We start from the raw sequence: 13,436 nt of genomic DNA on the forward strand, positions 1-13,436 counted from the left end.
AAGAGAATGTTTTGTGTTGATTGCCAACTAGTAAATGTAGTAGGATGAAATTAGAATGACACTGTTTGTCAACTGTCAGATTTTAATTGATTCAGCACCAATAGATATCTAACAATAGCTTCAATTTGATGAGAAGCAATATGAAAGACAATGACGTTTCAGGACTTATTGTGAATTATTATAAAAGACAATAGTGAAAATTCTAGACTCACAGTGATGAGGGAAGAATCTGTGTCCTTCTTGGGATGGCCCTGGCTTCCACATGACACAGTGTAATGGCATTCCCTTTCAGGATGGATTCAGGATTGTTTAGATGAAAAATTGTGTGGTTGACATTTTTATAGGTATCTGTTAAAATTATTTTACAGAACTAATAGATAAACATATCTCATAACAGTCTTTATATCTTCTTTAGTAACCAAATGCTTATTGTTTTTAGTAATAATCCTTATAAATTAGAGCCTTAATAACTAAGCTTGCTACTTCCTGAACTTTGCATAGAACAGAATTTGCAAGATAAGTTTATATATAATTTTAAAAATCAGACAGTTAGAAATTAGGGACTGTGGTATATCCAAGCCCTTCTAGAGACTGGCAGACCACATGTTAAGACTGAGGAAGTCTTCAAGAGACTTTCAAAGTCTGCCAAGTTCTCTAAAACTGGAATTTGTTCATGTTTGCTTGAATGTATAATAAGGAAATAACATTGTTTTATCCTGCTGTGAGAACCAGCCTTCAGCAGCTCAGGAACTGAGAGGGAGCCACAGAGTTGGTGAACTAATTACTCAATTTGACTGTTCTATCTGAGGGACTAAAACTTAACTCTCTGGGGCCAGTGAATGCGGCAAAACCTAACTCTCTGGGACTGGCATAAAGGGGAAATGCACACATACATACCTTTAGGTCTCCCTATCATCTCTCTCATCTCTCTATTTCTTCCCTTACCTCTGTCCAGGTATTTCCCTTCTGTGCATCATTGATTTCTCCCTTACGGCTTATATACCGTAGCAAACTCTTTCAAGCAGTATAAAAATTACAATGTGACTTCATTCTACTTTCAAGTGAATGATTACAATGAGTACAGGTAAAAAGAATGTTTCCCATTTGCCTTAGATGATTAAACATTTTACATATCACAGGTGAAAAACAAATTATCCCCAAGAACCCACATGCATTCATGTCCAAGCAACATGTTATAGAGTAACAGAGTATAAGCAAGCAAGGTGTTTTTCTCAGCCAGTTCTTTCTCTGTTAAGCTGCATATTGTGGTTACAAAGGAAAGATAAATTATTTTAATATTTATCTCAAAAGATAATCTCATAAAAATCTCTAATGAATCACAAATCTAAACTTTTATATATGGAAAACAACCAGTCAGATCTGCTTTAAATCCTTAGAATGCATACCCATTCATCAACAGTTTTTTTTTTTATATCAGGAAGCTGAGAGCAAAACTAGATGCAAGGAAGTAATCATAACCGTTGATAACCAACCCATCCTAGCAAGGAAAGTACGTCAGCCAGCCACAGCCAGGCTGCCGTTGTCTGTGTTCCCTGACCTCAATGAGTCCCTTGTTCAACTACCAAAAGTTTTTCTAAACTTAAAATTGTTCCTCAAGATTTTCTACCTCAAAGCTATTAACAGAAACATCTTAATCTAGCCTCAAGTCATTTAAAGACTTGTTTTAGCTGTGATGCACATTGAAACCACATCTCCCAATATTAAGATTAAAAGAATCTGAGTTAGCTTAGCTTCTGGGACTCAGTTGTTTTCCTGAATCGTTAGCCTAACCTACAGTCTATAATGCTCTTCAATTCCTGACCAGTTGACATTTCCTTGTTCTTATTTTCTATCCTGACAGCCTGTGCTTTTTCAGGGGCAGGAGCAACACTATATCCTATATTAACCTGTATTAATTTTCCCACTAAACCAACTTCTGTCACAATCCCTTACTCTATTTATTTGAAACCCTAAATTGTCAAAATTCTATTTAAACTAACAATCAGACTTAGGAAATAATCCACAGGTAAAAATGCCCAATAGAACAGGATATTTCTATGAGATAATCACTCTACATTCAAGGCAGTTGGTATCCCCCACACCCATTCACAGCCTGCCAGACACCCAAGAAAAATGGTAGCGGCAAACACGCAAGGGCACAGCAGAAGCAAGAGACATTCTGGAGCTGAATCCTTCGGGGCCTTGCCTAGCCAATATTCACCCATCAGTGCTTTGCATTCTGGTCGGCTGATCTCCTGAAGTCAACTGCTACCAGCTGTTTTAATTAAGAATAGTTGGTTGAAAATCGTGATTCTGATAGATTTAGAATCTTTCAGAAAATTCCATCTGCTGGAACCTACTTAGATATTTCCTGCTAGGTGTACTTTCCTAATCTTTGTTTTAGAGAAATGTAACAAAATCTTTTTAAAAAGATTTATTATGTTTTTAATTATCAAAGGAAGTGGGAGAGGAGCTTTGTGAACTAAATGCAGTACCCAACCAGAAGAGGGCGTCAGATTTCAGGGTAACAGGCTGAGCTGCCAGACTTGAGCCCAGGGAGTTGAACTCTAGTCCTCAGCAAGAACAGAAAGTGCTTCAAACTGCTGAGTCATCTTTCCAGCCCCTATTAAACATCTAGTCCATTACAGTTCTCGAATATTATGTTAGAGCCTAAAATGTAGAGTTCATGTAAGATTATAAGTGGATATGTCTGCTGTCTTGGGTTGTCGCTCTTTTTCTGTAGCAATGAAGTGCCCCAAGACTAGCAACTCAAGTGAGACAGGATCCACTCTGGCCCACTGTCGTAGATCACGATTCATCACAGTGGAGGAAATGAAGGATTGGTGCCTCAAACAGCTGGCTGCGTCACACCCACCATCAGGAAATGGGAATCAGTGCTGACTTAACCTGCTCACTCCTTCCACACACATGGTCCAGGTCCTCAGCAGCAGATGATCTTGATTCTGATGGTGGGGGAAGTTAGGAAGGGTGTCAGATGCTCTCAAACTGGAGTTAGAGATGCTTATGAGCCACTTTGTTGTGCTAGGAACTGAATCCCAGTCAATTGGAAGAGCAGCCAGTTCTCTCAGCCTCTGAGCCGTTTCCTAGTCCCCTTTAGAAACTTCTTTAAAGGAACAATTTACATGAAAAGTAACCTTTATTTAAAGGCTAGTATAATTTGTTTGATTAAAGATTAAAGATTTTCTTTTCTCTCTTGTAAATGCTTGAATTATCTTTATTCCACACCTTTGGAAGCATAGTTACACCGTTAGATACATACTGTGCATGTGTTTGAGGAGGCATGTATGGACACAGGCGTCCTCACACATGTTGTCTTCTAGCATGTGCAGTGGATGAGTAGAGGCCACTGTAAAGGGAATTTCTCTCTCAGTTTCTTCACCTGGTTTTTGAGGTGGGGTCTCTTTCTGAGTCTGTCACTTGCAGTTTTGACGAGGATGACTGACTAGCCATCTCCTGGGATCTGTCGGTTTCTGCCTCCCATTCTTTGGTTTACAGGCATGAGTGGCCATGCCTTTTTTTTTTTTGTTATTGTTGTTAATGTTGGAGATTAGAACTCAGAACTTCATGCTTTCACAAGCACTGCTAGTCACTGAGCAATCGCCCCAGCACGGTTAATGACTTTCATTTGATAACCACAAGTTCATATGAGTAACCCAGCCAATATGTAGTTAATAACCTATCTCCTTTGGAAATGTAGAACAAGAAATTAGAAGTTCATTCTTTGCTTTCTCTAGGAAAGCTTTATTCAGTTATAATGGTTACTTTCATGTTTGGGAAAAGGGTCACTTTTTAAAGATTGTCTCCCTTATATGGCCTACTCCTATTATATTGTTGCAAAGTTTAGAATTATAAAATTTACTCCATTGGTCCCAGGTAATGTAGCATCAACTTCCCTCATAAAGAATGTTATTAATGACACACACAGGCAGCTTTCTATCTATTCTGGGCAGTATAAATTTAATGTGTTGTTTTCAAGTTTGTCATGTGTCCAGATGCTACAACAATCTGTGCATTAAAAGGCATCAAAAGAAAAGAAAGCAAAAATATTTGTGGAATTTTTTGATGGGTACTGAAAGATTTCTGATACAATTACTTTGAAATAGCCAGTTCTGTTAGGTTTGAGAAAAAACAAGTGCATTGTTTTCTTGTAGTTATACATGTTTTATCGGCTGGATTTATAACTCTCCTCCCTCTCAGCACAGATCCCATGTATGCTTCTACTATATTACTTAATTTCTGTTGGTGGTATTACCATCTGTGTAGCACAGTATTTTGCCAAGCATGGGCCGTGACTACTTACATTTGAAATCTCTGGCAAAGAGGAGGTGTTTGTAGAAGATCCTTAGCCCCTCCCCCCAGCCCTACTGAATATTCTCTAAGGTGAGTATGGCCTTGGACTCTGTATTTTAATGAACTATGCTCAAGGCAGAGATTCATTGCTCTTGTCAGTTGTTCTGCCTCATGGAGCCATCGAGGTGTTTCCCGGCTCTAAGGTATCACTTTGTTTCGTGGGCTGCTCCTGTAGTGGATTGCCTTTGGATTTCCTTAGCTCTGCGCTACCTCTGAGGTCTATCAGTTATCCCTCACCTCCCAGTCTATGTGATGATAGGAAACAGTATCGAATTTGCTTCTCTTACTACACAAAACCCTTTGATGCTGCATCAGAAAGCCTATCAAAACTCAAAGCCTCAACAATCTAGTCATGCTGCCCAAGCAGGTTTCCATCCAACAAAGAGGCTGCAGGGCATCACAGTCCCCTGTCAGGCCTCATGCTTTCTTCCAACAGTTTTACAAATGACAGCGTGTAGAAGCACTGACCCAGAGCTTGTTAGAAAAAGCGGTGGTCATCAGATTTCGTGGTTATACCTATACTTGGAGGTATGAGGGAACTAGCACTGGAGCCTTGTGACTCTTAGTCGCTGAGATTCTGATCCAGCAGGGCTGGCTGAGGACCTGGGAACCTCCTTCTTAGTGGTTAATAAAGGACGGATGGACAGACATCTTGGCAGCTGCTGTCCTACCTCCTTTAGTCCCTTGTGGTTTATAATGCCCCTGCTCCTTGAGACCTGAGACTATCTTCTGGGGGACTGACTTCTGTATAGCCAACCTTTCCCAGGAATGGATTTCCCCATTTTACCCAGCCCCAGATAACTCGTGAAAGGTCCTAATATTCTGTGTCATCTTGAGATAAACCTAATCAGGATCGGACACATTTGTTTACTCACTTTTCAGTATGACCTATTTGGTCATATGTCCTCCTGTGAACATTCATGTCCCATATACACTCCTGGTAGTTCATGACACCCCTGTATTATTTTATTGTCGAAATCCTTCCATCTGTAAACATGTCATTTCACCTGTTTTCATTTAACCAGATTCTCACCATTTTCACAAAGTCTTTTTGTTTGTTTTTTGTTTTTGACATTATTCAAGTACCCTAGCCTGACTTCAAGGCTGACCTTGAATTACTGATACTTTTGCTTCTACTTCTAAAGTTCAGGAATTAAAGGCCATTGCACCACTAAGCTCATCTGTAATTAATATGTGGATAATCATATTAATTCCATATTTATACTCCTATATAATTTTCTTTTTGATATAGATTAAAAAAAGCAAGGGTAGTCAAACAAAACTCCAGCTCATTTGTTTACAACACTTGATTCTAATTCCTTCAGCCTTCCTTTTATTATCTGTGGATATCTCCCTCTTCCCATACTCTTCTCAGTTCAGAGTCTGTCCAAGCTTACATGTATCTTCATGTCCCTTCACTTTCTACTTTCATAAGGAAAGCTTTATCCTGTCCCTCTCTTCCTTTAGTTACTTACCATTATGTTATCAGCCACGTTGGCAGTTTTGTACCAAATTTGGCTCCATCTCAATAATCAGTCACGACCATTTCCACATTCACCTTTAAAGATTCTCCACTCTTCTGCAATAAGATGGACATTCAGTTTAAGCCTTTGATTAATTTTAATGCCAAAGTTGGCTCCTTTATCTCACCAGAGCTTTAGTGTCTACCGACATGTATAGCAATACATTCTGATTACCTCTGCATTCTGCCAGCTCTGCCTCCTTCTATAGCTTTAGACCCCAGAGTGTGTCCCTTGGCTGCTCTTCATAGTTCATTTTGTGTGGATGATAGTGAAGGTAGATGTGTACATGTGAATGCTGGTCCCCATGAAGGTAGGAAGAGTCAGGCTGCCCTGTAGCTGGAGTTACAGACAGCTGTGATCTATACAACGTGGATACTAGAAGCCAAGCTGGGGTCCTCTGCAAGAGAGCATTTCCCTTAACTACTGAGCCTTATCTCCACCTCCATTAAACAACACAACATATATTTAGACATACTATTACAGAAATTGCTGTTTATACAGACCTAGTAAGCATTTGTAAACAGGAATGCCATCTTCAGTCTTAAGTATAGAGTGTAAAATTTTAATTAACTAAAATTTTAATTTTCAATTATTTTAATGTATAGTCTATGTTTTGAATAACATTAGTATTCTTTCTTTCCTAAATATGTTATCAAGTTTCAAGAATTTTAAAAAGTTTTCTGATGACTTAATCTGAAATAATTCCCACACAACAAAATACACAAATAATAAACAGTAGCTTATTAATCCATATTTTAGTTGAGCTGGGTCTCAGAACAAGTTATCTCCTCAGGGAATGCAGTGTTCTTCATAAAAGAAGGTGATGAGACATGGTCCCTAAGGAATTAAATTGTGAATATGATCTTGGTTTGTACATGCTAATATAAATCTGTTATTCCCTTCCCACATCTATCACAACACATTTTAAATTGTGGCTGATCTCACATGCAAATAGCTGTCTTATTATAAATCGTGACTGTGTGTGCTAATGTCTCCCTGGATTTCTAGGAGTTTGCTATCATGTCATCAAAGCAATAGAAATGGGTGATGGTTACTGCAAGGCTTTGAAGAGGGGAGAAAAGTCAGAATATTGTAGAATTTCTAGATGACTGAAGCACTGACAGTTTGCTCCATACAGATGAACAGGCATGCTTTTAGATCATTTTAAATAGAATTAGTACATTTATTAATGAAGCAAAATACTTCTCACCATTTTCTGCTTGTTTCACCTAACAAAATTTTGTCATATTCAAATGTTTTGTATGATTTTTCTTTTTATTTTTACTCGTCATTTTTTTTGCTGAAAAAATAGAATATTTTTCAAACACAAGAAGAAAGTTAAAATTTTGAAATTCTAATCAAGTATTATGATAAATTATTGAAATAATTAGAACCATAATTGAAAGCCAGTTTTTTTGTCTTTTGTCTAGAACTTTGAAATTGAAATTTTGCTGGTCTTTATATAAAATAAGTTCATATATATATATGTATATATATATACATATATATATATGTCTGTTTACAGCCTATAGACATTTATGACTTTAGGTTTGCTAATTTTTGGTATGATGTTATGTAAAGAACATTTGGAAATGAATAAAGTTCAATTTCCTTCGGTCACCTTCAGTCAAAAGATAGGTTTTTTTTTTTTTTCTACAAGTAATGGATCAATACAGTACTTGTCTTGTAAGTGTTACCATTGTCAAATGACCAGGAAGGGAAGGGTAGTGTGATGAATAGCCATTGGGCACACAGACTTAGCAGTTTTCTGGGGTTTGTGCATTTAACATAAGCATATTCCATAAAGAAAAAAAAGTTATATTAAAGAAAGAATATGTGTTTTATGCACGTAAACTAACTTCTCTCTTGATATGGATACATCTTCAAGCTCTACACAATTAATATTAAAATAATGACTCCACTTACTATTAATAAATGCAAACACTATGCAGAATAAAACTGCTATATGAATACATTATATCTATTGACATTATTTATGACTTGTCTTGACAGAACTATTTTTAATGTTTTGATTAATAACAAGTAAGACTGGATAGGATTAGGTGCTCTTTAGTTTCATTTAGAAAACTTTAAGTATGTGTCATCTTAGATGCAATAGCCCCATGGTTTATTGGAGACGGACTTACTTTGACTTTCTGTTGTTAGTGGGTATTTTACATTGCTAAATTTTGTTATACCATCAATCTGAAGATTGTTATTATAAAACTAAGCTTTGAGATGAGCTCATGCTTTTCTCACATGTGGGTAGAAGTTGCCTCTTTGGGAGGTCATTGTTAGCTGTCTCCATCAAGATGTGTAAAGAATGTGTTGGGCTTGAGCAGACTGCAGGTGTCCTTGGTCTTTGAGATCCCTTAGTAAAGTTCTTTAGGAAAAACCCCACCAGTTTACTTAGAGCCTGAAAGAGCTCTCCTTCTAGTAATCTAGTTCAAACCTGAGAAACTAGAACAGATTTCTCTGTCTCAAATTCTGTCTAGGCTAGGAGAGTTTTTTGTTACCCCTGCCTTTTCTACTATAGACAGCCTTGTTTGAGCCACACCATGACCACTTTAGAGGAACTTCCCGAGCACCCTGGGATATCTCCTCCTTCAGTGTACAGCAGGCATCATACTGTCCAATTGCTCTCCATGGCACAGCCTCAGTTTACTCAGGGGATGAGGACCAGGCGTTGTTTTCATCCCCCCACCCCTTTACTTAAATAGTTTCCTCATCTTTTGCTAAGCTTCTTACCACTGACATTGAGTTCCACATGCCTATCATTTTAGCACAGTTTCTTTCTTCTGTATAATTCCATATGCTTTTAGTCTATTCTTTGGAAGTCTGGGCTTCTGTGTCTCATCCAAGTGTCTGTTCTGAGGGGACCTGAAGTAGGAGATTCGGCACGAGAGTATTGCTCATCCTCTGCTCTCCTGTTCTCTTCACCATCTCTCTATCCTTCTCTTTTCTCTTCCCCTTCTCTCTCCCTGCCATCTCTCAGATGAGAAATATTAGCTGAACTTTGTTCTCCAAATATTTTTCTATTTTTTCTTCCTATCTGAATTTTAGAAGTTAGCTTTTCCAGCTTCTGAAACTCCAAGTTCTTAGAATTCCCGTGTCTTCATATGTTTTCTATTTATTATTTTTATTTGAGATATAATTATTTAACCCCCCCTGCTTTCTTTTCCCCTCTACCTTAAATATCCAAACCACAATGAATGCTTAGGGCAGGAGAGTCAGCTTCTTTCAGGGATGCTCTCCTAATTGGTATCTAGTGCAAAGTAGTCAGGCCTGAAACTATATATACTCAAGGCACACTAACCAGAAAAGACGGATTGTATTTACATATTTGTGCATATATATGTAGCAATAATAGTAGGAGGCCTTTGTGATTTTAATCCAATGCAGACTTCTTGCTTGACCATATATTTTTCACATAGAACCACACTACAAGGAGTAAGGAACAACTTCTAGTAACCGATGTTTGCCTTAGTAAACATTTGAGACTTCAGGAGATATGCCTACAAATATCTAGTAATTCACAGGAGAATTTAATTCCTTTCTCAAGGATGAAAAATTATTAAAAATATTTCCTCCACACCATGGATAATCAGGTTTCTACAAATGGGGCCTTCCAGATTTGTATGAGGGCTCATTTATCCCCCAGTGCATTAGGGGAAAAGAAAGAGAATGCATGGACATGCTTGTGAGGCTGCGCACTGGGAAAGTGGGAATGGTCGTACCTGGTGGTGCTGTCTGATGTTATGTGATAGGGCGCAGAGCAGAGCACCCTAAACCTGCCCATCTCGGCCACATTTGGGAGGCTTTGGATGCAAAGTTCAAACCATCCAGCTCACCTACTGTGGCCTTTCTATTTTAATGTAACACAGCGGATAGGTGCAAAGAGAAATTCCATTTACAGATACTATTCCCTCATATTCTGGATTGATCGAGCTGGGTTCTTGATAAAATTAATGTAGCCTAGAATAAATGTGTGAAGATTTTATCACCAGTAATTGTATATCTGATGATTTATTTGAAAGTTTTCTTGTCTTTGCAGATATCTATTAAGTTAGGTCAGCAGCATTTTGCTTATTGTTTTTTTTTTTTAAATGATCTTAATGAACTTTTGGGGGAGTTTTCAGATAATTTTTATAAAAAATGTTTCATTATAATTATTTTCTTTCTGTTTAACAGGTATTTTGGAGATCAAAGATGGGTAGAAAAGACTCTTCCACTACGAAACTTCCTGTTGATCAGTACAGAAAGCAAATTGGTAAGCAATGAGCTTCTGTGAATATAAATACAAAAAAACAATTATGTATATCAATTAAGGAATGCATTTTCTGTAATATATACAGCTCACAAAAATATAAGAATAAAGAACCACCTTGTAGGTTTTTAGGTCTTAGGAGGAAAAACAAATCTAACCCTGGCTCCTAGTGAAGAATACACTGCATGGTATCTGTTTTCTCTAGTGTAATTGTGAGTTTATCAGTGGAATAGAACTAATTATTATTGTTTTTAGGAATAGATGCTGTTTTACAGTATTTTACATATCATTATTTGATAAGGTATTCCTTTATACACATTCAAAAAGATAATTCTGTTGCTTCACAATGGCAGTGATGTAATTATTTCAGAATAATACATTAAAATATTCTGAATAAAATATAAGTGCCATATGTAGAACTCAGCTGAGAAACGAGAAGAACTTTTCAGGAGTCCTAAGTGAAGACTTAGGGAGAGAGAAAGATGGTGATGAATATCCCAAGGGGTGCTGTCCTAGTATCTAAGGATATGCTTGGGATATTCATCACCATCTTTCTCTAGAGAGAAGACGGCACAGAGAAAGGGCAAGAAGCAACCGCTCTAAATGCACACTTTCTCTCTAAGTGCTCGTGAGTGTTTGTGTACAGAATACTCATGCACAGGGAAAATCCCAAGAGTTTAGAGAATTCGTAGACTAGAGACATGTTTTTTAAAGAAATGCAATAAAGTAGGAATCAGACATTAAACAAAATTGTCTTCTTCTCAACATGACACTCTCTTCTCTTCTCTCTACCTTTACCCAATTAAACAAAAAGTGATTGATTAATGAAACCTCTTCAAGTTATTGAAGAATAAAAAATAAATTTCAATTGAATTCAGATAAATAATTAAAAATAACTGAAACAAAAATATATACATCTATTTTATAATATCTCTAAAGCATGCACTCCATAAATTAAAAATATTGTGAAAAAGACATATAAAGTAAAACAACAACAACAATAATTCATAGGTCAATGAATAAATTTTTATATTTTGTATTATGTAGAGCTACATAAGATCTGCATATATATACATGCATACATGCACATATAAGTACATTTGACTCTATAAAAGTCAATTAGAATATCCATTATTCCACATAATAGATAAATTTTGCATAAGCTAAGCCCACCCAAAGTGTACCTATCAATTTTCTGTTGTGTTCAGTATCACTAAATGTAGCCTATGTTAGACCTTTAGATGTTAGGACTTGGTTCTCTTTGACTTTACATCTCTGTCCTTCATCTTGGATAACAACCAAAGATATCTATTACTTCTTTTTTTATTCTTTCCTTTTGAGATTATACTGTAATTACATCTATTGTGGAATATGAGATGAAGGTGTGTTAAATTTGTTTATGCTGTGGAACGTTTGTTTAATGATGCAAACTTTTTTTTTTCTTTGGTTTTTCAAGACAGGCTTTCTCGGTAGCTTTGGAGCCTGTCCTGGAACTAGCTCTTGTAGTCCAAGCTGGCCTCAAACTCACAGAGTTCCGCCTTCCTTTGCCTCCTGAGTGCTGGGATTAAAGGCATGAGCCACCACTGCCCGGCTTGCATTCTTTAATGTTGTATTTGTTTAACTCTGTGAAGCTGTGTTAGTTTGCCAGTCTAAAACACCTGATTGGTCTAATGAACTGAACGGCCATTAGCAATAACAAGACAGGAGAAAGGTAGGTGGGGCTGGCAGGCAGAGAGAATAAGTGGAAGGAGAAATCTGGGATGAGAGATGGAGGAATGAGAAGATGAGGAAGAGAGGAGGACATCAGGGGCCAGGCACTCAGCTACCCAACAAGCCATGGAGTAAGAAGTAAAAAAAAAAAAAAAAAAAAAAGTATATTTAGCAGAGAAATATAAAAGCCTAGCGGCCAAAGGTATATGGATAATTTAAATTAAGAAAAGATGGCTAGAAATAAGCCAAATTAAGGCCGGGTATTGATAAGAAAGAATAACCTTCTGTACACTTATTTGGGAGTTGGGTGGCGGGTCCCCAAAGAGCAAAGAGCCAAAAGAACCTAAGAGTAAAAATAGCAAACAACTACGCACATCATGTCTCCCTTCCTTTGCCCCCTCACTTGCTGTATTTCAAGGCCATGCTCTCTTTTTTTTCATTTATTTTTGTGATCTACATATTACTTCTTAATTCGGTTGACTCAAGTATCAGATTGTGGGGAGAATGCAGTAAGATTCCTTGCCAGAATGCATCTTAAATGGCCTCAAGCCATCAGACAGATGATGTGTTGTTTGAACTTCGTGAGCTGGGCTTCCTCTATCCACACTTCTCTCAGCATTCTGGGCTTCTGAGCTCTCCCCGAGATTATCAGTTAAGCTCTACTCCAACATGGACGGCTCTCCTTGCCTGCAGATCCAAACTCTTTCCCATTCCTCCTATAGATTAGCTCCAAAGGCCCCCAAACAAGTGAACCCCCCTCTCCTGGTACTAGTTTTCTGGTACTTCCTTTCATCATTGCTACGACAAAATACCTGGCAGAAGCAACTTAAGGAAGGGTTTATTTCAAGTCACCATTCAAAGGATACATTCTATCATGTGGGAGAGGGCATATTGATAGGGACATGTAGTAGTAGCTGGGCTCATTGCGTGCACAGTCAGGAAGCAAAATCGAATGAATGCTTCTCAAGTCTCGTTCTTTTATTCACTCAGAAAGCTCAGCCAATGGTGGAGGACTGCACAGTTCACTTTGGATATCCCCTCTTCAGTTAAACCTTTCCAGAAACGTCTTCACAGACACCTCGAGAGGTCTGTGTTCATAGTGATTCCAAGCTAGAAAGGTTGACAATTAAAATTAACAGTGGGATGAATACAGTTTCGTCTGTATCCATGGAATTAGTATCAAATTCAGCCTTCTACTAATTTGTAAATGATTTTAGCCACCATTTTTTTTCTAAATTTGACAGTAATTTTTGTTTTGTGATGTCTTTGTTTAGATTTTGAATATAAATTAAAGTGGCTTAAAAATAAAATGTCCTCTTCTCTTTTGTGGGAGAGTTTGAGAAGGAAGCTGTTTGCTGAATGTCTGGTAGAATTCATCAGGAAAGGGATCCAGCATTGGGTGCTTTTAGTCAGGGACTTCTGATTCCTGATTCAGTATCTTTATTTCTTATCTGTCTCTTTAGGTTTTCTGTTTATATCTGATTCCTTCTCTGTACCACAAGCTACCAGCCATTTCTAGGAATATATCCGTGTTTACATAAATATCCCCACTTCTTCTAGTTATT

General features: G+C 37.5%; 1 protein-coding gene across 2 annotated transcripts in view; it reads left to right on the forward strand.

Annotated features, from left to right (window-relative positions):
- The window catches only part of Triqk (triple QxxK/R motif containing), a 54,796-nt gene that overhangs the window by 23,991 nt on the left and 17,369 nt on the right, over positions 1 to 13,436 (forward strand). For both annotated transcript variants that reach the window (XM_041656738.1, XM_041656739.1), the window contains one exon: positions 10,086 to 10,164. In XM_041656738.1, the coding sequence (XP_041512672.1) occupies positions 10,104 to 10,164 (61 nt within the window). In that variant the 5' untranslated portion in view covers positions 10,086 to 10,103. The remainder of the gene's footprint in view (positions 1 to 10,085; positions 10,165 to 13,436) is intronic.

This window comes from Microtus oregoni, unplaced genomic scaffold (genome assembly GCF_018167655.1).
Source record: "Microtus oregoni isolate MIOR12 unplaced genomic scaffold, Mior012 000008F_ref0000371, whole genome shotgun sequence".
NCBI classification, from domain to species: Eukaryota; Metazoa; Chordata; class Mammalia; order Rodentia; family Cricetidae; genus Microtus; species Microtus oregoni.